Source organism: Culicoides brevitarsis, chromosome 1 (assembly GCF_036172545.1).
Source record: "Culicoides brevitarsis isolate CSIRO-B50_1 chromosome 1, AGI_CSIRO_Cbre_v1, whole genome shotgun sequence".
Taxonomy (NCBI): Eukaryota; Metazoa; Arthropoda; class Insecta; order Diptera; family Ceratopogonidae; genus Culicoides; species Culicoides brevitarsis.
Window position 1 is genome coordinate 6712816 of NC_087085.1, and position 24876 is coordinate 6737691.

General features: G+C 28.9%; 3 protein-coding genes across 7 annotated transcripts in view; 2 read left to right on the forward strand and 1 right to left on the reverse strand.

Moving 5' to 3' along the window:
* On the forward strand, positions 1 to 5134 carry LOC134828558 (zinc finger protein 11-like). The gene is made up of 3 exons (XM_063841537.1): positions 1 to 2298; positions 4794 to 4883; positions 4950 to 5134. The coding sequence occupies exons 1-3, from the start codon at positions 33 to 35 to the stop codon at positions 5117 to 5119; spliced, it is 2526 nt and encodes an 841-aa protein (XP_063697607.1). The 5' UTR covers positions 1 to 32; the 3' UTR covers positions 5120 to 5134.
* Positions 5122 to 7962, reverse strand: LOC134828569 (TAR DNA-binding protein 43-like). Of its 5 annotated transcripts, XM_063841572.1 has the most exons (4): positions 7859 to 7940; positions 7636 to 7759; positions 6532 to 6776; positions 5122 to 6470 (listed from the first exon to the last, which is right to left on the reverse strand). In XM_063841572.1, the coding sequence occupies exons 3-4, from the start codon at positions 6773 to 6775 to the stop codon at positions 5374 to 5376; spliced, it is 1341 nt and encodes a 446-aa protein (XP_063697642.1). In that variant the 5' UTR covers position 6776; positions 7636 to 7759; positions 7859 to 7940; the 3' UTR covers positions 5122 to 5373. The 5 variants fall into 5 exon arrangements, with proteins under 5 accessions (XP_063697642.1, XP_063697619.1, XP_063697627.1 ...); XM_063841549.1 differs by having other exon boundaries at positions 7636 to 7962; XM_063841557.1 differs by having other exon boundaries at positions 7625 to 7962.
* A 458-nt stretch (positions 7963 to 8420) lies between these two features.
* LOC134827499 (klarsicht protein) overlaps positions 8421 to 24876 on the forward strand; it is a 72350-nt gene continuing 55894 nt past the window's right edge. The window contains exon 1 of the mRNA XM_063840170.1: positions 8421 to 8511. The gene's annotated coding sequence lies outside the window, so the exon portion shown is untranslated. The remainder of the gene's footprint in view (positions 8512 to 24876) is intronic.

Sequence of the window (24876 nt, forward strand, 5' to 3'; positions counted from 1 at the left end):
TTTTGTTGGAAATTGACAAAAATGGGGAATATATGTTCCAAATTCTCTCGAATACGGATCTCGCATGGAAGATGCAGTCAGGAGAAAAGCGTTTCAAGACGATTAGCAGGAATCCCTTGAGTCGCGAGCAAGAAACATGTCAACAATGCTTCGAAACAATAAGTATCAGAATGTTTTGCGAAGATCAAGGAGCGGAATTCGAGTCAGTTTTCATTAAAAATGAAACTCCGTTGGATATTAAAGAAGAAAAAGTCGAAGAACAAAAGCCTGTATCTCAAAAAGTGTCTCAGAAAAATGTTATTGTTTTGAAACCGAGTCCCTTTGAAGGTTTTTCGAAGATTGTTTCGATTAAAAAACCAGAAAAAAGATTTCTTCCAATTCAAAATGTTGTTGTTAAACGAATTATCAAACCAAATGAAACAACTTTAAAGGAAATATCCTTGAAAAATCTGAAAATTGTTAAAATAGTACAAAATACTCAGAAAACTGTTGTTTCTCCCGAAGTTAAAATACCCGACTCGTCAGTAAATGCCTTAAAATCACAAAAAGAAAGAGTTTCTGAGAAAAATTTTACTGTAGAGAAGGAAAAAGATGTTCAAATTTTATCTCCCATAAAAGAAATTATCGACTTGGAAGCTGAAGAAGAAGTAACAACAGAAAAAATTATTGAAAAAACATCATCTTTGCCCTCAAAAGTCACACGAAAAGTCATTGAAAAAGCAAAAACTCAACAAATTTTTATTCCTGATGGTGTTGAATTGCCAGATTTATCGAAATTTGTTCCTCCCTTTAGTTTCTCTGTAAATCAATCAGATGGAAGTACATCATATGTGTCACAAGAACTCCAAAATGGCACTCTTTGGATCACAAATTTCGACTTGAATGCATTAAAATGTGAAATTTGTGACGAAATATTCTCTTCTATTGGCGGATTATGCGTTCATCGACGCGATAAACATTTTTTTCAACCCAACTCCATCGAATGTGCTGCTTGTCAAGAAATTCGCCAATCAAATCTGGAAAAACTTCGACATACTTTGTATTGTAGAAAACGAGAGGAAATTAAAGCTGGTTATTGTTACATTTGTTCGAAGCAATTTGACGGTCAATTAAAGCTTAGTCGCCATCTGAAAGAAAATCACAAAAAAGTTCTTGAATTTCTTCCAAACGCTGAATTGCTAACGAAATGTTACATGTGCAGAAAAATGATCAGAACGAGATACCAAAACGAGCACTTGAAACATCATCGTAACGAAATGAAGGCAGCCCAACAAAAAATCATAGAAAAAGAGAAATATCAAGCGAATTTGTCGGATATCGCAAAATTTCAAGTTGTGCCGGAAGGAGTTGAATTACCATCGACGACTTTATTGCGAGAGACACGATATTCGATGAAGCATCCGCAACCAGATGGAACAATTGCCTATTTAGAAAGTCAGGGCGACAATCTTTGGATAACGAATTTCGACTTGACAAATCGTCAATGCGACTTGTGTGAAAAAAAATTTCCATCAATTACGTCTTTGGTATGCCATCGTCGTGATTTTCACTTTTTCCCTGCTGATTCAACTGAATGCACTGCCTGCTCCGAACGTTTCTTCGGGGCTTTTACACTAAGTCATTCGCTGTACTGTCGAAAACGGAAAGAAATTCGTGTTGGATTTTGTTACCTTTGTAAGCAACAATTCCAAAATTATGCCTCGCTTGAAAAACATTTGGAGGAAAAAGTCAAAATTCAAAAGGAACAAAAAGAGATTTATGTCGATTGTGAAATTTGTGAAAAGAAAGTTTGTAAAAAGCAACTAAAGCAACATATGGCGATTCACGAACGACCGAACATTTTCGAATGTGCTCATTGTGATAGGAAATACACGCGAAAAACGATGATGTTGCAGCATTTGGGACATCATCATTTTCCGTCGTTGTGTAAATATTCGTGCGAGAAATGCGAAAAGCCAAAATTTTTCATGAAAAGTAACGATTGGCGACGACACATGGACTCGCATGAAGGCAAGAAATTCGTTTGTAATCATTGTGATAAGACATTTACGAAAAATGGATTGATACATCATCGACAACACGTGAAAAATGTCGAATTGAAAAAACTTAAAGGAGACAAAGGGCAAGAGCCTCAAGCAACATGCAACATTTGTGGAAAAGTCTTTAAAAGTGCGTATTGTTTGCGTTCGCACATGAGATCGCATTTACCGAAATCAGAGAGAAAGCACAAATGTCAGTATTGTGAAAAACGATTTAATAGTGTTTCCCAAAAAATCGAACATGAAAGAGATCATACAGGTTTGATTTTATTCTATAATTCTTAAAATGAAACTCAATATTTTTCTCCAAAAATTTAACTAAAAAAAAAAAATGAAGGGGACATTTTTAATCATTTTATTATTTACTCAAAACTGCCAAAAAATTGAAACTGAAAAAAAATTTTTCCTTTGACATAGTTTTGTTTTGAAAACTAAATCAAGAACAAAAAAACTGTGTCAAAAACTGTGTCAAAGCAATTTTTGTCAAATCTTGCTCCAAATGGATAAAAATTTATCAGGGGGCTCTAATTTATCATTTTTAATCATTTTTTAACTCAAAACTGCCAAAAAATTGAAACTGAAAAAAAATTTTTTCTTTGAAATAGTTTTTTTTTGAAAACTAAATCAAGAAAAAAAAAACTGTGTCAAAAACTGTGTCAAAGCAATTTTTGTCAAATCTTGCTCCAAATGGATAAAAATTTGTCAGAGGGCTCTAATTTATCATTTTTAATCATTTTATAACTCAAAACTGCCAAAAAATTGAAACTGAAAAAAAATTTTTTTCTTTGACATAGTTTTGTTTTGTCAAAAAACATAAAAAATAAACTCAAAACTGCCAAAAAATTGAAACTGAAAAAAAATTTTTTCTTTGACATAGTTTTGTTTTAAAAACTAAATCAAGAGCAAAAAAAACTCTGTCAAAAACTGTGTCAAAGCAATTTTTGTCAAATCTTGCTCCAAATGGATAAAAATTTGTCAGAGGGCTTTAAGTTATCATTTTTAATCATTTTATAACTCAAAACTGCCAAAAAATTGAAACTGAAAAAAAATTTTTTCTTTGACATAGTTTTGTTTTAAAAACTAAATCAAGAACAAAAAAACTGTGTCAAAGCAATTTTTGTCAAATCTTGCTCCAAATGGATAGAAATTTGTCAGAGGGCTCTAATTTATCATTTTTAATCATTTTATAACTCAAAACTGCCAAAAAATTGAAACTGAAAAAAAAATTTTTCTTTGACATAGTTTTGTTTTGAAAACTAAATCAAGAACAAAAAAAACTGTGTCAAAAACTGTGTCAAAGCCATTTTTGTCAAATCTTGCTCAAAATGGATAAAAATTTGTCAGAGGGCTCTAATTTATCATTTTTAATCATTTTAAAACTCAAAACTGCCAAAAAATTGAAACTGAAAAAAAAATTTTTCTTTGACATAGTTTTGTTTTGAAAACTAAATCAAGAGCAAAAAAAACTGTGTCAAAAACTGTGTCAAAGCAATTTTTGTCAAATCTTGCTCCAAATGGATAAAAATTTGTCAGAGGGCTCTAATTTATCATTTTTAATCATATTATAACTCAAAACTGCCAAAAAATTGAAACTGAAAAAAAATTTTTTCTTTGACATAGTTTTGTTTTGCAAAAAAACTTGACAAAAAAACTGTGTCAAAAACTGTGTCAAAGCAATTTTTGTCAAATCTTGCTCCAAATGGATAAAAATTTGTCAAGGGGCTCTAATTTATCATTTTTAATCATTTTATAACTCAAAACTGCCAAAAAATTGAAACTGAAAAAAAATTTTTTCTTTGACATAGTTTTGTTTTAAAAACTAAATCAAGAGCAAAAAAACTGTGTCAAAAACTGTGTCAAAGCAATTTTTGTCAAATCTTGCTCCAAATGGATAGAAATTTGTCAGAGGGCTCTAATTTATCATTTTTAATCATTTTATAACTCAAAACTGCTAAAAAATTGAAACTGAAAAAAAATTTTTTCTTTGACATAGTTTTGTTTTGAAAACTAAATCAAGAGCAAAAAAACTGTGTCAAAAACTGTGTCAAAGCAATTTTTGTCAAATCTTGCTCCAAATGGAAAAAAATTTGTCAGAGGGCTCTAATTTATCATTTTTAATCATTTTATAACTCAAAACTGCTAAAAAATTGAAACTGAAAAAAAATTTTTCCTTTGACATAGTTTTGTTTTTTCAAGAGCAAAAAAACTGTGTCAAAAATTTTTGTCAAATCTTGCTCCAAATGGATAAAAATTTGTCAGAGGGTCAAAAACTGTGTCAAAGCAATTTTTGTCAAAACTGTGTCAAAGCAATTTTTGTCAAATCTTGCTCCAAATGGATAGAAATTTGTCAAGGGCTCTAATTTATCATTTTTAATCATTTTATAACTCAAAACTGCCAAAAAATTGAAACTGAAAAAAAAAAAGTTTTGTTTTTTCAAGAGCAAAAAAACTGTTTCAAATAGTTTTGTTTTGCCAAAAAAAAATAGTTTTGTTTTAAAAACAAGTTCAAAAACTGTGTCAAAGCCATTTTGAAAACTTTTTTACTGCCAAAAAATTGAAACTGAAAAAAAAATTTTTCTTTGACATATTAAATTATCATTTTTTTTTTTTAGAAAAATTTTTCAAAAATAGTTTTTGGAAAGGAAAAATTAAGTCAAAACCCCCTCATTTTAATTTTAAAAATTTTTGACAAAACTATTGAGTTTAATTTGAAGCGACCTTCAAATAAATAATTTTCGATTTTTTTAAATGTAGGAGAGAAACCTTATGTTTGCACATTCTGTGAAAAAGCTTTTGCGAAGAGACAAACATATACAGATCACGTGAGAGTTCATACAGGACAAGGTACAGTTTTACAATTTTATAAAAAGTTAAAAAAATTATTTTTTTTTTAAATTTTTTCTTTTGTAGGATATAAATGTGAACATTGTGACAGAATACTAAATGATCACAGTAGTTTTCGTAAACATTTGAAAATACACGAAGCAAAGCTGGGTATTAAACTAACGTATTCGAGAGAAGAAAGACGTTTAAAATCGATTGGATTGTTAGAAAAAATGCAAGGAACTACATATTTATAAGCTTTTTTGTTGAATTATTGGAATATTGTTTATTCTTATATTTTATTTCACCGTCAAACAATTCATCATCATGAAAGTTTAAATCTAAGAACTACGTCTTCAACTTTATACGCTGAAGACTGTACAAAATTTGGGTCAAGTTGTAGAATTTATCTTATATATTTGTGTGTATAAATATATATTTTGCAAATTGAGACTTTTTTTTTAATATGAGTGTGTGAGTTGATGATGACGTTATGCGTAAAAATCTGTCTTTAATATCTCCATCCTTTGTTCATTCGTGGCGCCGAATTGAAGTCATCCATTTGTTGAGGGCGATCCAATTTCGGTTTGTTCCATGGCTTTCCGCCGCCGCTGTTTCCGTTGAAATTGTCATTGCGATATCCTCCCTTGTCGCCTGCGCCTCCATTGAATCCCGAATTCATGTTTGTAGTTGGTGCATTGGAATTGTAACCATTGTCATTGCTGTTTCCGCCGGGCAAATTTCCTCCCATCATGTATTGACTCAATGCCGCAGCAACAACTGCCGGAGGGAGATTTGGCATATTCGACATATTTCCTCCGTTTCCTGAATCGTAATTGTTTCCGCCACGATTGGACCATGAGTCGTTGCTGTTGTCATTTCGCCCGTAACCGCGATCATCGTTAGAATAATTGTTCTTGCGCGAGTATCCTTGATTGTTTCCATAGCTGTTACGACCTCCGTTATCGTAACGTCCTCCATTATTTCCTCCAAAGTTGCCTTGACCTCCGTATCCTTGATTACGTTGATTGTTTTGGTTGCTATTTTTGGGAGCAGCATCACTCACATGCACTGTTACGCCTTTGATGATGTGATCTTCGCCCCAAAGCTTCTCCGCAGTATCAGGCTCCAAAAATGTCACAAAACAAAAGGAACGGAATGGCTTGGGGATATAAACGTCAGTAACTTCGCCAAAGGAATCAAAGTAATTCTTGATGTCATCAGCTGTCATATCTTCCGTAATTCGACCAACGAAAACTTTGCATGGCATTTCACGAACCATACCTTCCTTTGAGCTCGGAATTTGAACTTCGCACCAACGACCATCGATGTTGTGACGTTGAGCAAGAACACGTAACTGAACTTCGGGCGACTTGAAACGAACAAATCCAAAACCTTTGGATTGTCCCGTCTTTTGATCGCATTTTACTTGACACATGACAACTTCTCCGAATTTTTCGAAATATTCGCGGAGTAATTTGTCGGTTGTCTTCCATGGGATACCCAAAGCGATCAAATCAGTGCATTTAGTTTTGACATCGAGTTTTTTTGTCTTTGCTGCGGGAACGTGATCTTCGTAATCATCAACTTTGCGCTTTGAATCGGCAGCTGTAAATGAAAATTTTGGTAAAAAAATGATTTTTTTGTTGAATGCGACGCGAAAACTTACTTGGCTTCGGAAATACAGCAACAAATTTTGCATTTCCCCATCCGCCATCAGTTGGAGGGAAAAGTTTTCCATCAGCTAAACGAATTGCACGATAAGCTCCTGTTTCGGGATTCTTGTATTTTAATCCAGTAGCTGTTGGATATTGCCCTTGCAAAGTCGAAAGCAACAAGCTTCCATCGTTTTCGCATGGCAACTCCAAGGGATCATCTCGTTCGTGTTCAACGACAAGGATATAAGACGACATTCTAAATGAGCAAAAGTTGAATTAGTATCTTGCAATGACTCGTGAAAATGCGATAAATACAATTAAAAAATTAAAACTAAGGCTGCTCCAAATTTTTTTCGATGTTTTTGTCTAAAAAAAATTTTTTTAAAATTTAAAAAATAAATTTAAAAATAAAAAAAAAATTAAATTTAATTAAAAATTAAAAAAATAGAATAAAATAAATTTAATTTAAAATTTAAACAAAAATAATTCATAAAAATAATTGTCAAAAAATTTTGAGAAATAATTTTTTTTCAAAATTTTTTTAGTGAAACAAATTCATGTTAAATTTCGTTTTTCAAAACAAAAATTCTTAAAAATTAAAAATATTTTTTAAAAAATTTGAAAATTTCTTGAAAAAATATGGAAAAACACCAAAAAATGGTCAATTTTGATGAAATTTTTAATTTATTTTATTTTTTTTTTTTTTTTGATTTTCGGGCACGAGACAAAAAATTCAAAAAAATTTTGGAGCAGCCTAAAGGAAATTAAAAAAAAAACAAAGGACAAAAAGTTTTTTAAAAAATCAGACTCGAACGCTCTAAAAGTTTTTCAGCTCTCATCATCGATATTATACTTTACGAGACATAAGATGAATAATATACTCGCATACGAAAACTCAAAACTCGCATTTTCATTTTCGCTCGCTTGCTTATTAATATTTTGTATTTGGAAGCTTTCCACACATCAAATGGAGGAAATTGTTGTTTGTCTGTGTATTTATGTGTGTGTATTGTCGGTAGCATTTTCGCATAGCAAAATATCGATCGATAAAAGGACGCACTTATTTTCTAAGAAAAATATTTACTTTGACACTGAAATAATTACTCGTCAAATACCTGCAGATACAATTTAAAAGAACACTCGCTTCACCACAATATTCTTTTTTTTTCTTTATTTTCAATTCTCGGGGCGTTTTTTCTCTTTCTATCGAATTTCACGCTACAAGCTCGTTCACTCGGACTGAAAAATTCGTAAAAATTTTTAAGCAAAAAATCTCAACGTTCGTCTCTTTCGTTCGACAGATTCCAACTTATAGTTTTAGGATAAAATGGTAATTACAGGTTCTAATGTCACTATTTTGCACTTTTTAGCCAGTTTTGCGGCGATTATTTTTGCTTTTTCACACGACGAGAGGCTTTCTCAAGATGCCGGACAATTTCAATGACGCTATGTTGGGGAGTCGAATGAAATTGAAACGTTCCAATTTGCCTTCATGCTAATTCAATTCTTTTGTCCATGGCGCCCTCACCGGAAATACGAAAACTTTTTGAACTAAAATGAGACGAATGAAAATGATAACCCCTTAAAGATTTGAGCGCCATCTGCGACACGAAAACAAGGAGGCTCGTGACAGGATGGCATGCGAAATCCATAGTGACTGAGTGAGACGAATGAAAGTGAACTGTTATACAGCTGTCAGCTAAGTATAACAGACTGGTATACTTAGCTGACAGCATATAACAGTATCAATTTCATTCGTCTCAAATTCCCCCTCATAGTCACTATGGATTTCCTCGTGCAAGTCGTCACGAGCCTCAATTATAACAGCATATAACAGTATCAATTTCAGCCGACTCAATTGAGGGTGCGAGTCACTATGGATTTCCTCATGCAATTCAGTCACGAGCCTCAAAAGGTGCAAGTAAATAAACCTGTCCCATGTTTTCGTAAATTAAAGTGTTTTTGGAGCAGTTATAATATTATTTTACTCGGTAAGTCATTAATTTGTTGTCGATTTAACCATCTGTGTAAGAAATTCAGTGAAAATTCGCCTTAAAAGTGTAAAAACGAGACAATTAAATTTAGCCTTGATTACGACGCGAATAATGTCGAAAGGCAATATTCCATTAAATATCAAAATAATGTTCCAAAAGTTATGAATCTGCTTGCGTTTGCAATAAAACCGGGAGTTTTACCACAAAATTAAATGTTTTAATAACAAACACGCGAAAATTGTGCAACAAAAACAAAATGTCTTTTAAAGTGAATTAAAAAAATGTTTCAGTCAGCAAGAATTCTGCTTGTTTTTTATGGAAGGAAGTGAAATGAGCGAAATATTCTGAAGGTGCATTTCTCAAAGTGTAGGCGAAAAATTTTATTATTATCGAATATTGAGAAAAATTCATGCAAAATGACCTGATCTACCATAAGCTACCTCATGTTATTCATTTGTTTTAATTTGCGCTCTTTCTCATGTTGTTCGAATTCCATAAATGAGACAAAAAATTATACAAATATTTGCATAAATAGATCGATAAGACCAGTTTTGTGAACAGAGGTGTTTGTTTCAACCACGAGACAGAAAGAAGTAAAGTCATAATAAGTTAGATAAGCCGATTTTAATGAATGAATTATTTTTTAAGAGCATATGAGCTAATCAAAGTTCTAAAAAAATAGGAGGTGTGTTGATTATTTCTTCGCCATACCCAATTTTTAATGCTTCTCAAACATTCTCATGACAAAAGTTGATTAGAACTTAAACATAAATTTTATTATTTGTAAACTATAAAAAAAATTATTTGACTTGCAAACAAACTTTCATATCGTGTCCCCCATGAAAACTATATGGTAAACATTTTTCATTAGCGGGTTTCGTATTTTTTTTTTCGAGTTTTCCCTTTTTATTTTATATTTTTCGCTCGTAAACATTTATTCATGGTTAGAAACAAACAAATGCTCAGGAATGATTCATATCGTCGTCCCTTTTTATTAGTTGTATCCAGAAGTTCGATAACACGGCACACGTCGACCGATGACATAAAGTTCATAACATTGGCAGTGAAATATTTTTTGTAATTGTATACTCTGATTATTGCTTTTAATAGAGTGATATTTAACACACAAATGGGAGATTTGGGGTGATAATGACCACACCATTGTTAAACTTACGCAGTTATGATATTTCCGTGGGTAACAGCAAAGGTACACAAATTTGAACCAAAATAAAAGTGAAATACGCGATAATCTGATTTAATGATGGTATTATAGTACACACTTTGAATAAGCCATAAAGAATGAAAAATTATGTACAAAAATGGTAATGAAAAGTGAGCACAGGAAGTTTTCGAGTGTTATTGCTGCTTAGAAACAATTAACTTAATTTTTTTTTTGTATTTAGGCCGCTCCAAATGAAAATCAAAAATAAAGTCCAAAATTTTTGAAAATAAAATGGGGGGGGGCAAAATAAAAAAAAAATTTGAAATACTCATTTTCATACAAAATGACAAAATTTTAGCAATTTTTGATCGTTGATCAACATTTTTGTTGTTTTTTAATAATCTTCTTTGAAATTTTCAAATTAAAAATTGATTTTAGATCATTTTAAGTTAAAAATTGAAAAATTAAAATTTCATAAAAAATAACTGTCAAAAAAATTTGAAAAAAAAATTCAGTAATTTTATGAAAAATTTTTTTAGGGAAGAAAATTCAAGTTAAAATATGATTTTCAAAACAAAAATTAAAATAATTGAAAATTTTTTATAATTTTTTTGAAAATGTCTTGAAAAATTATGAAAATACACCAAAAAACGATAAATTTTGATGAAATTTTTAACTTTTTTTTTTATTTTGCCCCATTGGATTTTTGACTTTTAAAATGGGGCATCGGACTTTATTTTTGATTTTCATTTGGAGTGGCCTTACATGAAAAAAAACATTCGAAAATTTTCCTCAAGAGCAATTTTTCGATAACGAAGTAGGTTAATTTGTCAGTCAATAGACAGACATCGGAGTTTAGTTGAAGCATAAAGATCGACCCAGTTTTACCGTTAAACTGTCCTTTATGAGTAAATAAATTATCAGATTATGTCTTTCTTTTCGTTGATGAATATTATTATACATAAATAATTCAACACTGCCCACATTTCTTCAGGCATCAAAAAATTATGTGTTGAGAAAAAAAATATCAAACACGAGAACGAAAAGCACTTTATTACTATTTATTATTGTTACCGTAAAAAAAAGACGCTATAACAATATTTTTATTGGCAGCTTAGAGCAAGTTTTCAAAAAAACGCGCGTCATGAGATCTCAAGCTCAACCGAAATAGTCTAAACACGAAATAAATCATATAAAGATGTCAAGTGCTTGATATAAATAGTATTTACATATAATGCTCTTAAATTCAAGTAGGACTTTTGAGAGCGAAAGGAAATGTCTGAATGCGGGGAGAAATGTAACACTTCAAAAAGTGATTCGAAAATGTCTTTGCACAAAGATTTTCATTGTTAACATTAAACAATTCGACTGATGTCATATTGGTTTTGCATGATTTTCACATTGAATATGATCGTTAACAAAACTATAACTTTCAAATTATTTCTTCAAAATTTTTAATGTATCAGTTCAGAATCCAAATAAAAAATCAATAAAGCCGATCCAAATGAAACTCAATAGTTTTGTCCAAATTTTTTGAAATAAAAATGGAGGGGGGCAAAAAAAATTTAAATTTTTTATGAAATACTTTTTTAATACAAAATCTAGAACAAAATTTTAAAAATTTTGAACGTTTGAAAATCAATTATTTTTGAATTTTGAAAAATAGTTCTCCATAATATTAATTTTTTATTAAAAATTGATTTAAAAAAAAAATTAAAAAATTGATAAAAAAAAAATCATAAAAATAACTGTCAAAAAAAAAAGAAAATTGAAAAAAAAAAAAAAATAAGTTTTATAAAAAATATCTTGAAGGAAAATTTATGTAAATACGATTTGTAAATACGAAAAATTTAAAATAAAACATATTGAAAAATTTTAAAATTAAGGAAATTTTTTTGAAAAATTATGAAAATACACCAAAAAAACGATAGGTAAATTTTGATGCAATTTTTAACTTTTTTTTTTTTATTTTGCCCCATTGGATTTTTGACTTTTAAAATGGGGCAAAAAAAATATATATATCAATAATGACATTTTTTAAATCTATACTGAAAAAAATAGATGATCGCACTTCATCGCTTCATCATCATGTTTAACGAATGTTTTCCAACTATTTTATGGATAACAACACGAAAATCGCGCACACGTATTTACATATTAATCATCGTTCATGACGACGTCGCGAAGTAAAATGCGTTTGAAAGTAATTTAAATCTTCCTGTGTTGTTTGTTGCTCGCTTGCATTCGAATTTATTTGTTTTATTATTAATATTTATTTCATGTTGTTTTATTTGTAATGGCTCTCTCGTGCACATCTATGATACGGCGATGAAATAATGGAAAGGAGTAAGTAATGGCAAAAGTGAATTGAAATTGGCAAACATTAAATTTTAATTCAAATATATCAAATAATGGTCTTTTTGACAAAGATTCATTCATCGCCATTTCAACAAAAAACAAGAGCCGAGAGAGAAAAAAAGCTACAATGTTTGCGTTTTCAATGGAGTTTTCGTGTCTTGTACCTTTATATTGTTTAGGAAATTCATTAAAGCGTTGTTGTTGCAGAATTTTTTTTTTCGCGGATAAATATTGATAGATTATAATGATAGTCAGGACTGTTTGGCTCGGTGATATATCAACTTTCTATTTCATTTGGATTTTCTCGCATATCGACTGTCAAATACTGATTAGCGATTGTCATGTAGATAAATATGGGTCATTGAACAATATGCGAAGAATTGCACATATCACAAAATGCACGTAAACCATCAAACGTGCTTGCCAAGAATTTATCAATCTCCGATTTGATTGAATCAAGTCCATAAATAATAACGTATCTCTCTCTCGTTTCAATTTTTTGACGTAATATGCGAAATTTATACGGATATCTCGAAATATCGGCAGTAGTAGTAGAGAAAGTAAAACACAACATATCTACAATGTCCAAAAAAAGCAATTGCAGAATAAATTGACTTTTAATTGTGTTTGTTGTGTATCAGTAGGTATCATGAAGAAAGAAATAAAAGGAACATGAAAATGTTCACAGCGCAAAATTACACGATGATTTGCGAACAAGACACAACATTTCAAAGACAATGCGAAATAAATCAGAATTGTAAAATAACTGATAGAAATGTCGATGTATGTACAGTAGCGATCATAAGTTTTTTTGCAAAAGGCTTTTTTTCATACAAAACCCTCAAAATTGGGCTCCTGTGAAAAAAAATATTTGCTTTCGGTTAATTTTTTTGCATATACGTTTTTGTTAGGACAACATTTTTCGCTTTTACGAAAATTTTTATCTTTACGGGTTTCATAGATATAAAAAAAAATTGATTTTTTTTTCAAATAAATCTTCATATCTATAAAACCCGTGAAGTAAAAATTTTTTTAAGAGCGAAAAATGTTCTCCTACGGAATTTTAACAAAAACGTATAAGCGAAAAAATTTTCCGGTTGCAACTAATATTTTTCGCAGGAGCCCAATTTTGAGGGTTTTGTATGAAAAAAAGCCTTTTGCAAAAAACTTATGATCGCTACTGTATCAATAGCAACGAAAGACAGACACAGTCTCATATTTTTACTTTCGTTTATGTTGCTGCGTTGTTGTTTTGGTGTGTTTGGAATTTCTTTCACTAAATGAAAAAAATGTTATAAAACAATTCAACTCCATTTCAATTCCACGATCATTTATTCTTATGCATCACAAGAGATTTAAATTACTTTAAATGGCCTTCTCAAGGTACCGTACGTCGTCACAACACTCATTAAAGCTCTCTTTTGTCGTGCAATGAATGAAATTTATAACATCATTGAGACATATCGTATATTTTACTTAGTTTAGGAAGAACATGATCACAAATTAGCGGTACTTTCATAACAAACACACAACCTGTCGCAATAATTGACTGTGCAATGACAACTTCCTTACCATTATAAGCTAATTTTTAGCCATTTTTATTTCGCGAATTCATCGTAAGTTTTATCGGCTAAATGTAGGAGGCGGTAATTGCTTTGGAAGACAGAAGTTGAGTCATTTTGCGTGTTATGTGATCTTTACTATTAATTTTTAACTTTTATTATAACTTTTAACAGTAAAATTAAGTTTGAAAGGAAAGACAAGCTCATATAAATCTTTCCTCAATGTTTTTAATGTTAAACCCCGAACAGATTATTCCTTTTGTGTCATGTAACCTATTGTTACACAAATTCTTTATGGCAGTATAATAGATGGATAAATGGCGTGTAGACGATTATTTCCTCCAATTCTTTAATAATAAATATTATGATTGATGCCATTTTCGGGGCGTTATTTGATGATTCTACGACTTTTCCAATAAAGCGAAAGAAATGTTTTACGATCATTAGGCCGTTCCAAATTTTGTTTTTGTCCCATAAGATTTTTTTCAAAATGGGGCAAAATAAAAAAAAAGTTTTGAAATACTTTTTTCTTTACAAAATGACAAATTTTAAACAATTTTTGGAGATTTGATGAATATAAATTGATCTCAGAGTATTTCAAGTTAAAAATTTTCAAAAAATTAATAATTTTATAAAAAAAAATAATTTTCGAAATATTAATAATTTTAGGTATAAAAAAAAATAATTTTCAAAAAATTAATAATTTTATAAAAAAAAATTTTTTACAATTTTAAAAAAAAAAATTTAAATTTTAATTTTAACAAAAAATTTTTATAAAAAAAATATATTTTAAAAAAAAATTTTAATTTTTTTTTAAAAAAAAATAATTTTCAAAAAATTAAATATTTTTAAAAAAAAATAAATATTTTCAACTGCTTTTAAACTAAAAATGTCAAAAATAATTATGTCAAATTTTTAATTGTTTAAATAAAACTATTAAAAAAAATATTTAAAATAAAAATAGGTAAATATTATAAAAAATATTTTAAAAAAAAAAATTCAATTTTTTTTGAAAATATTTTTAGAGAAAAAAAATATATGTTAAATTTTAATTTTCAACACAAAAAAAATTCATAATTTTTTTTTAATTTTTAAAAGTTCTTTAAAAAATATGAAAAAATATAATAAAAATTGACCATTTTGATGGAATTTTGGGAATTTTGTTGGATTTTTGGGCATGGGACAAAAACAAAATTTAGAACGGCTTAATGATGAAAGAAAACATAAAAGTTGTTTGAGCGAACGCTAACAGACAGACGTTTGAATGAATCAACTATCAAACCAACATAATAATAATCATAAATAAATAAAGTTCATGTCTCTTTCCATACATGTGTCTTTGTGAGTTGTGAATGAAAACAAAGACACATCTTTTTGCGAAAAGTAAAAACCACAAAACATTTGTAGAAAAGCAAAGAGACGTGAATAGATAGACAATCGCAAGTGACCATTATTCGATTTTAAAACGTATGAATAATGTTTGAATTGGCGGGCAATACACCTTTTTAATTATTGATGATAATAATGTTAGAGCGCATGAAGAGAAAGAAGTTTGACTTGAGGGTTCAAAAAACAATTACTTTGTGTTGTTTGTTTGTTGATGGCAGAAAGTTATGAGCAAACAAAACAAAACAAGTATATCGCGCAAAGAGACGCGACTTAGCGATTAATACAATAGACGACCATCAGGTACTTCTTCTTCGACTTTATGCAAAAAGCACAAAAGAAAAACGTGAATATGCCTTAATATGTTGTTTATTTGTTTTGTTTTCTTTTTCTCGTGGATGGAGCTTAAAGTTGTTATTTATGACGATGCATTGTTTTCTTTATTTTTTTTTATTTCCACAGCAACGCCGTACTGTTATTAAGTAGCAAGTCAATAATAATCATGTAAAATTAAAATGAATGTGTGTCATGTGCGTGCGTGAGTTTCTTCACTTCTTATTTTTTTTCTTGCAGATTTGACTCTGAAAAGACCGCATCGCCGGTTATCTGAACAAATATCGAGAAAAGAACTAATATTTTAATAATAGAAATGTCCGATCGTTATCTTGACAATAAATTAAGAGTGATTTATGGCTCGACATGTAAATAATTGGGAAATAATCCTTCTGTCACATCACATCATTTTAAAATATCTGAAAAAAATAAAAAAAAAATTATTTAAAAAAATTTTAATTCTGAAAAGCTGCAGTTCATCGTATTTATTTATCTTGCACTCACATCATTCTGCATGATTCCCAACAGTCAACAACAACAACAACAAATTTAGAAGAAGAAGAAACAAGACACGCGAAAGCCGTTTCCATTCATTCATTCAAGTGTGCAACGGTAAAATCTCTTGAACAGTAGCGATTAATGGCATTAGAAATAAAAATAAATAGATGTTTAACAGGCATCATCATCATCGTTTTCATAAATAATTATTATGTTTCGACATCTTTATCTCTCATTTTTCTTCTACACTGCATGCGTGCATCGAATGCGGTTTCTATTCATTCATTATTTTATTTTTTTTTTAAAAACACAAAAATTTTAATGAAATAAGAATGAATGAGAACATTTGGCGTGTTTTTGTTTTGTTTTGATTACAAATTTAGAATCGTGAAATATTTCTCGGAAACGCATTCCATTCTGGATACACGACAGAAAAATATTGCGACACGAATCAACTTTCATTTTCTTCTAATTGCCCCAAAGATAGTCACACATTTTATCACCCGGCATTTTATTGCTACTTTCTATTTAAAATTATTTGTTCATTCATTTCTTTTGGCACAAAACGCCCTTAATCTTTTGTTATTATGCGAATCTTGCGAGACACGACACTTAAGCTAAACATGCATTAGGCCGCTCCAAATTTTTTTCTATGTTTTTGTCCCCTGCCCCATTTCAAAAGCCGAAAATCCAATGGGGCAAAAAAAAAAAAAGTTAAAAATTTCATCAAAATTTACCATTTTTTGGTCTTTTTCCATATTTTTTCAAGGAATTTTCAAAAAAATTTTATTATTTTTTTTAAATTTAAAGAATTTTTTGTATTAAAAAACGAAATTTAACTTGAATTTTCTTCTCTAAAAATATTTTCAAAAAAATTATTTTTCAAAATTTTTTGACAGTTTTTTTTACGAATTTTTTTTTTTTAAATTTTTAACTTGAAATACTCTGAGATCAATTTTAAATCATCAAATCTCAATGTAAATACCACAAAACTTACTAAAATATTCATTAAGAGCCCAAATTGGTTAACATTTTGTCATTTTGTATGAAAAAGTATTTCAAACCTTTTTTTTTTATTTTGCCCCCCCCCCCCATTTTGAAAAAAATGTTTTGGGACAAAAACATCGGAAAAAATTTGGAACGGCCTTAATTTTTAGAAAAATTATCGCCATGATATGGATATGGATAAAAATAATTAACACTCATTAATTCTGACGGTTTTCCATTAGCGGCGCGTTTTTAATATGCAAATTCAATTGTTACAGATCGACTTTATCTTTCTCTTTCATTTTCTTTGTTCAGTCATTGTACAAGGAGTTATTCAATTTAGCAGAAACCTGATCTCGTATCAATTATGAGTTCTTTATGTAAAGTGTTTTTTATGTCCTGATCAACAAAATTGATCGAAATGGCTATTAGCTGCGTAACGGCGAGACTTGTAATCTCTCTTTGTTGCTATTATTTTAAAATATTTTATTATGTTTTAAATGTTTCCTAACATTGCCCGAAGGTAATCGAGATACATATATCACTCAACTCATAAACTAATTAAAAAAGACTTTTTGGCGATGTTTCTCCTGAAATGGAAATCTTAAAAGGAAATGCTTCATTTGATTTATTTCTAATGGAAATGCTTTATAGTTTCTGTGAATACAAGAAAAGAGTTGAAATGACCTATTTCCGGTGCAATATTGCACGTTTGGGAATTCTATTTCAAAACAATTCAGACAAACACAATAAATTACGCATAGAGAAAAACATTCGAAGCACTTGTCATAACGTCTATCATCACATACGAAACGGCGCGCGAACAAAAATGTTGAAAATTCGAACATATGCTAAGTTAAATTCAACGACGATCCAATACGAAAATAGTGAAAGGGAAAATTATTGCATTTTTTTGACAGAATTGAAGAAAATAAATGGGTTCATATTGCGCGCCATCATCGTGCACAACAAACATGTAAAATTGCATGAAAATTAAATAAAAGAAGCAGAAAATTGGTATCATTTTTCATCGTCTTGATGTTAACACGTTCCATTTTGCTTCCATTTGTGCACGTGAGTCATCTTATTATGTGTGAGGGCATTAACTGTCCTTGATGCATAAATGGAAAAAGTTTTAATAGAATTTAAGCTTCAACTCCAAAGCAATTAACCTCAAGTCAGTCATAAGTCTATCTGTCACTCACATTCATATGAAAAGGGAAATTATTTTCACTTTCATTATAGTAAAATACGTACAACTTCCTATTCAACGAATCGGTTTGTGTTCACGAAATTTCAAAAATAACCCATTATACAATTGAATTTTTCATCCCAGTGCATATTTTAACTTTTTAAAGTATTATACACTCGAAATTTGCCCCAGTTGACATTTTAAAATATTTGTCCCAATGTACATTCAAGATTTTTGACCCAAAACACATTTAAAAACTTTGACCCAATGCACATTTAAAAACTCAGACCCAATGCATAATTGAAATTTTTGCCCCATTTGACATTTTAATTTAATCAGCCCAATGCACATTCAAGATTTTTTTTGCCCCAAAAACTTTGACCTAATGACATTTTTGCCCCATTTGACATTTTAATTTAATTAGCCCAATGCACATTCAAGATTTTTGACCCAAAGCGCATTTAAAAACTTTGACCCAATGCACATTTAAAAACTTTGACCTAATGAAAATTCATCATTTTTGCCCCATTTGACATTTTAATTTAATTAGCCCAATGCACATTCAAGATTTTTGACCCAATGCATAATTGAAATTTTTTACCCAAAACACATTTAAAAATTTCACCCCAGTTAACATTTTAAAATTTTTACCCCAATTCACATTAAATACCTTTGTCCCAATGCACATTCGCTATATAGCAGTTTCATTAAATGGGAAGTTGTACGTACTTTGGTTTACCTTTAGCGACCCGATTCATGCAAATGCGCCAACATTGTTAACTTTATGCTTTTGTTTTACGGAGATAAACGTTAAGTGCAGTACTCGATTAGATATCGAAATGCAGAAGTGCTTTAAAACAATTTAAAATGGGTCAACAGTCATTCATGTTGTTTTGCAACCCGTTCGATGACACACGAACAAAATTGTTTATAATCAATTCGATTTTTTTTTGTTGGTACTTATGAGCCGCTACGACAATACAAAGTAATGCTTTGGCAAGCGCATTTATTGATTTGTTTATATTTTTTATTGTTTCTCTTTCTTCAGCCCGTTGATCGAGCCAGCATATTTTTTTTAAGTCTTGTCAATTTCGAAAAAAAAAAGTGCAGTACTGATTTTTTACCATACAACTTTCGCTTCTTATAATCAGTTGAATGCAATCCATTCCGGCATAAAAATGGCGTGTCAAAGGTCTGTCTGTGTGGTTGTCGAACATCGAAACTTTGCTGCTCGGGCTATATTGTTGCGAGAGTGATTGATAAAACAATCAACTTTTTTTGTTAGTCGTCATCTTGTAACGTTGCATGCGAGAAGAAGGAAAAATTCTCCAGAGGGCTGATTAGTATCGCGTTCCATAAATATTTATGAAAATTTATGTCAGTCAAAGAGTTTGAGAGTTTCCAACTCTGTATAAAATACCCTTGAGGACATGTTTTGACCATTAAGACAATTGAATGGCGTAATAACTTTATATGATTCGAGATTTTAGTCATGATTCATGTAACATTTTTATTGTTGAGTCTATTTAGAACTGCTTTGCTCTAAATTAAACGACCATATTGTTAGGTTGAGAAATAGTTTATGTTGGATCATAACAATAATAACGGTGTGCGGCACGACGTAGCGCGAGTGAGTTATTGTGTGAATAAGACTTGAGAAGTCAGAAATGTGTCACGTAAAACAATGCAACCCGATACGTCGTTAAAATTTAGCTTTGTTAGTGAACTAATCAAGTGAAAATTGATCGAAAAACATTAATTGACCTCCATGAAAAGTTCGTTCGATAATTGACAAGATTTATAGGTGTTCTGTTTTGTAACAACACTCGATAAATGTTCTTTTCCTTCCATATTTGGTTGAAAGACTTAATTATAAAATAAACAAAAAAAAGTGCTAAAGAAAGCAAACGAAGAATCTAAAATGGCTGTCAACCGAAATTAGAGATCCATATAAGAACTTGATGCTTCAAACATGTCGCGTCGCGACGAATATCATTTTTTGTTCACATACCGCGAAAAATTGTTTGCTAATAATAGAGCGACGTGTGTCTCGTATTTGTTTGGGTTGCGCTTCATTTGCATACATATCTCATTATATTTATATTTTGTTTCCTTTTCTTGTATACGATACGGCCATACAAAAGTCAACTGCTTCACATGTGAATTAATTCTTATATGCGAAAAAAATTGATACATAACTGTGTTCTCTTCATGCCTTCTGATGCTCAGATCCGCAGTAAAATTAAATATTTGTTGTCACAAACGATTTTTAATAATATGTTGTTAATAGTCTCCTACAAAGAAAATATCATACATTAGATTTTTTCGTAATATATTAATAAAAATTATTAAAATTAGCAACTTACTAAAAAATTTTTCATTTATAAAATAATATTTAAAAATATAAAAAAAATATTTTTTAAAAAAAATATAAATAATATTAAAAAAAAATTAAAAATTATCTTGAGTCGAAAACTTCATTAAATAAATATTTTTAATTTTATTTTTTTTTTATATTTTTTTAATATTTTTTTTTTTAATTTTTTTAATAATTTTTTTTTATTTTATTTTATTTTAACATTTTTTTTGTAATAAGCATAAAAATTTATAAAATTAGCAACATAACTTACTAAAAATTTTTCATGTTCTAAAAAAAATAAAAAAAAATATTTAAAAAAATATTAAAATTATTAAAAAAAAAATTAAAAAAATTATCTTTAGTTGAAAACTTCATTAAATATAAAATATATATTTTTAAATATATTTTTTTAAATTTTAAATATTTTTTTTATTTTTTCAAATAATTTTTTTTTTTATAATTTTTAAATAATTTTTTTTAAATTTACTTTTTTAATATTTTTTGTAATATGTATAAAAATTTATAAAATTAGCAACTTAATAAAAATTTTTTCATGTATCAAAAAAATTTTTAAAAAAATATTTTATAAAAAAAATATTTTAAATATTTTAAAAAATTAAAATAAAATAAAAATTAAAAAAAACAAAAATAAATTGAAAAATTCATTAAATTTTTTTAATATTTTTTTTAATATTTTTTTAAATATTTTTTTTAAATATTTTTTTTTTTATTTTTTTTTTATATTTTTTTTTGTAATATGCATAAAAATTTATAAAATTAGCAACATAACTTACTAAAAATTTTTTTCATGTTCTCAAAAATTTATGTGCACGGAAGGAAATCCCTTGAGACCTCCCAACAGTTTTCCGCTGCAAGTGAACTTGTAACCAAAACAATATGCGCCTATGCGCGTAAGTTTTTCATAAAAAAAAATCCATAGCACGTGTATTCATTCATATTCGTCTCTCTCTGTTTGGGTCGATCTACAACGTATTTTTGTCTACACAAAATATAAAAAGAGCACATAAATCGCATAACAAACATCGAGTTGTAGTAGACGATACGCGGTTTGTCTCGTATACACTTCACATGCCCGTAAAATTTCTTGTAAGATATGTTTAGTAATCGCGGGTATTTTGACCGTTAAACATCTATCGCATCGAGAAGTGAAGAAAAAAAAATGTCTGTAAGAAAATGTAAATTTATTAATTTTACAAAACAAGAATATAGAGAAAAATATAAATAACTCGCATGTTAAAGTTAGATTAAAGTTTTTTTTTTCGTAGATCCGCTGTTAAAGCATTTAACATGAAATTAAATCTATAAAAACGCTTCAGAATGTCAAGTGTTTCTAAATAATGTGTAATAAATCCGTCACAAAGAAAGAATTTTAGTACCAAAGTTATTTAAATCAAAAAATCAACATTTTTTCAACATGTTGTTAAAATAAAAAAAAAAATAAATGACAAAAATTCATGTAAAATTATAACTCGCAATTGTACGTAGGATTTACTGTGGATAATTAAAATTAAAAAGAAGTTGTGTGCCTTGAATGATATTTTGGGTTAAAATTCAGCACATTATTCGGTCACTCACCGAAGTTATGGAATAAATTTCGAGTCTAAAAAAATATTAAAGTAAAATATCATAAAAAAATAAAATTTAATACAAGACAAGAATTTCAAACTTTTAAATAAAGTGCCTTGAGTTGTCTAACTGATAAGATAGTAACAAATAGTGTATATAAAGCAATTTTCTATGAAAAGAACAACATATTTGAAATAAATTGATAAGGAAGTAAAGTGAGTGTGTTATGACAAATACAAATAAATATTACAAAAATTGAGTAATCGACAATGTTCGTTAATTGTTTACCAATTTATTAGATAATAATGGCAAACAGAAGCAATTAAAATAATCGCCAAGATTTGCGGATAAAATTAATTTAAATAAATGCAAAAATTGAAAATAAAAACAAAGCAACAGTGTCAAAAGTAATTAAAAAATCACAACAACATGCAAACTACTAATGTGTAAAAATTAATAAAATAAAATAAAGTGAAATAATAAATAGACACCAAAAATATCTTAAAGTTACCAATACATTAAATGTAAATTTTTCTCACCGTACACGAAAAAAAAAAACATAAAAAGAATGTTTATTTATTTGGTCTAACGTTAAAAGGAATATAACACTTAATATTAAAGGTACGAGGCAAAACTTTAATTACTGTCGTGTAAATTACTCTATTACTTGAATGTGTTACTGCGAATGTTATAAAATTTTAAGATACTTTGCTTTTATTTATTTGATTATCTCGCGTTGTTTTGAGTTATAAATGTTTTTATTATTGTGAATTAAATGGGGCTTATCTTGTTAAAAGTGTTTGAGTTAATCAGAATTTATCTGGTTTACAAAATGTTTTGAATTTTTGTTCGATCAAGATAGAAATAGAATAAATCAATTTTCATACTTTGTACATGGGATATTATGGGGACGCCTTTTTATTTTTAAAAGAGGGCAAAAAAAATAAAAAAAATTTGAAATACTTTTTTTCATACAAAATGCCAAATTTCAAACAATTTTTAACCTTTGATTAATATTTTTGTTGTTTTGAGTTTTTTACATTGATACTTGTGTATTAAAATTTTATTTAAAAAAATTTTAATTAAATTTGAAAAAAATAAATATCATACAAATAAATGTCAAAATTTTTTTGACATTTGAAAAAAAAATATATAATTTTTATGAAAATTTTTTTAAAAGAAAATTTAATGTCAAAATACGATTTTGAATACAAAAATTACTAAAAATTGAAAAATTTTCTTGAAAATTTGTTGAAAAATTATGAAAACTCACCAAAAATCGGTAATTTTTGATGAAATTTTTAACTTTTTTTTTTTTTTGCCCCATCGGATTTTCGAATTTAAAATGGGGCATCGGACAAAACTATTGAGTTTCATTTGGAGCGGCCTAACTGACACAAAAATTGACTCGAAAAAAAGTACAAATCTCTTAAAACCTTGAACTCTTACATGTCAGTCAACTCGTAATCGTGCAGAACCCGCCCTTTTAAATGTCCATTGCAGTTTGTCCTAATTCTAATTGCATATTGCAAGTCATAAAAAAGACACAAGTTGTCGTAAATCTTTCGTGTTCTAACATTTGATTGAAAAAAAAAATGTTTGTCGAACAATTGTGAATTACTTGGATGGAGATCACTTGTAAAAATTCTGTTAATACCTAAATAAACACTTCATCACGACAAATAATTGCGATGCAAGTAGTAGATTTAATGACAATGCGACTTACATGTAAAGAAATCCAATTGATTGTTTGTTTAAGCGATTCGTAAGTAAAGTAAGCAGCATGTTAAAATCAGAGAAGCATGAATATATTGACAAGGTATTTTTTTTTTACGACAATTTAGAAATAAATATCGAAAAATGTGACTTTTTGAAAATAACTCGCGTCATAATGTGAAGTTTCTCACAGTGAGCACTTGTCATGTCTTAATTTTCATGTCTTTTCTATTTACTCTGCATATAAAACAAACAAAACAATGAAAAAAAAGATAATCTTGACTATGAAGTTTTTTTTACCGTTTTTTCTTCACATCATAATTAGATTAGATGCGCCTCACAAAATGTCTTAATTAACTGAAAATTAGAACATGATCAAAGATTTTTTTCTATAATTATTAAAACATTACCTGATTCGATTCTTCTTCCGTTAAGATGATCCTTAATTGCACGTAAAAGATTGAAAACAAAAAATTGCGACATTGTAACACTTTGATCGTTAACAAAAAATCACGAATTAAGTAAATCAGTTTCAAAGACAAGGACATAAAAAAAATGTAAATGTTTGATCCTCTCAACACTCTCGATAAGGTCAAGGCATGATGAACGATTACTTATGTCATATTAAGTGTTCGAAAAACGTTTTTCAATTATCTTCCGAGGTGTTATAAGATTAAACTCGTAATTGCCGTAAAACAGTTAACGAATAATTTTCAGAAATTATGAATGAGTAAACAATTATTTATCATTTTGTTGGTTTGTTTTGTTTAATGAAATGAAGTGTGATTCAAATTAAAAAACTGCCAAGTCATTTTTGTAAAAAAAAAAATAATGAAAGTATTTATATATTGTTTTAATGCGAAAAATTAAGATAACAAAATGTTTTAGACATTTGAATTGTATTACAGCATGAAAGTGACAGACAATTTTCTAAAACGAAACGACAGAAGCTCACTTATGAATATGCTAATAATTATTGTTATCGATTAAAAACTGTTTGCCGACAAAGGTTCTGAGTCATGCGTTCGAACAAATGAAATTTTACGTTGCGATACGCCCTATGGGCGAAAAACGGGTCAGATTGATTCCTTAGAGGTCAAATTCTGATCCCTTAAGAAATCAACCTGATCCCCTTTCGAGTTTGTCATCCGCGGACTCAAAAAATGGAACCCTTCAAGAGATCATTTTGATCCCTTAATAGGTCAATTTAAACCCTTTAGAA

What these genes read in the sequence shown, in the direction of transcription:
- LOC134828558 (XM_063841537.1), top strand. Translation starts at nt 33, where the DNA reads ATGTTCCAAATTCTCTCGAATACGGATCTCGCATGGAAGATGCAGTCA. An exon ending in ACATGAAAGAGATCATACAG is followed by an intron (nt 2,299 to 4,793) that starts GTTTGATTTTAT and finishes TTTTAAATGTAG; the next exon opens with GAGAGAAACCTTATGTTTGC. An exon ending in GAGAGTTCATACAGGACAAG is followed by an intron (nt 4,884 to 4,949) that starts GTACAGTTTTAC and finishes TTTCTTTTGTAG; the next exon opens with GATATAAATGTGAACATTGT.
- LOC134828569 (XM_063841549.1), bottom strand. Translation starts at nt 6,775, where the DNA reads ATGTCGTCTTATATCCTTGTCGTTGAACACGAACGAGATGATCCCTTG. An exon ending in TGCTGTATTTCCGAAGCCAA is followed by an intron (nt 6,471 to 6,531) that starts GTAAGTTTTCGC and finishes TTTCATTTACAG; the next exon opens with CTGCCGATTCAAAGCGCAAA.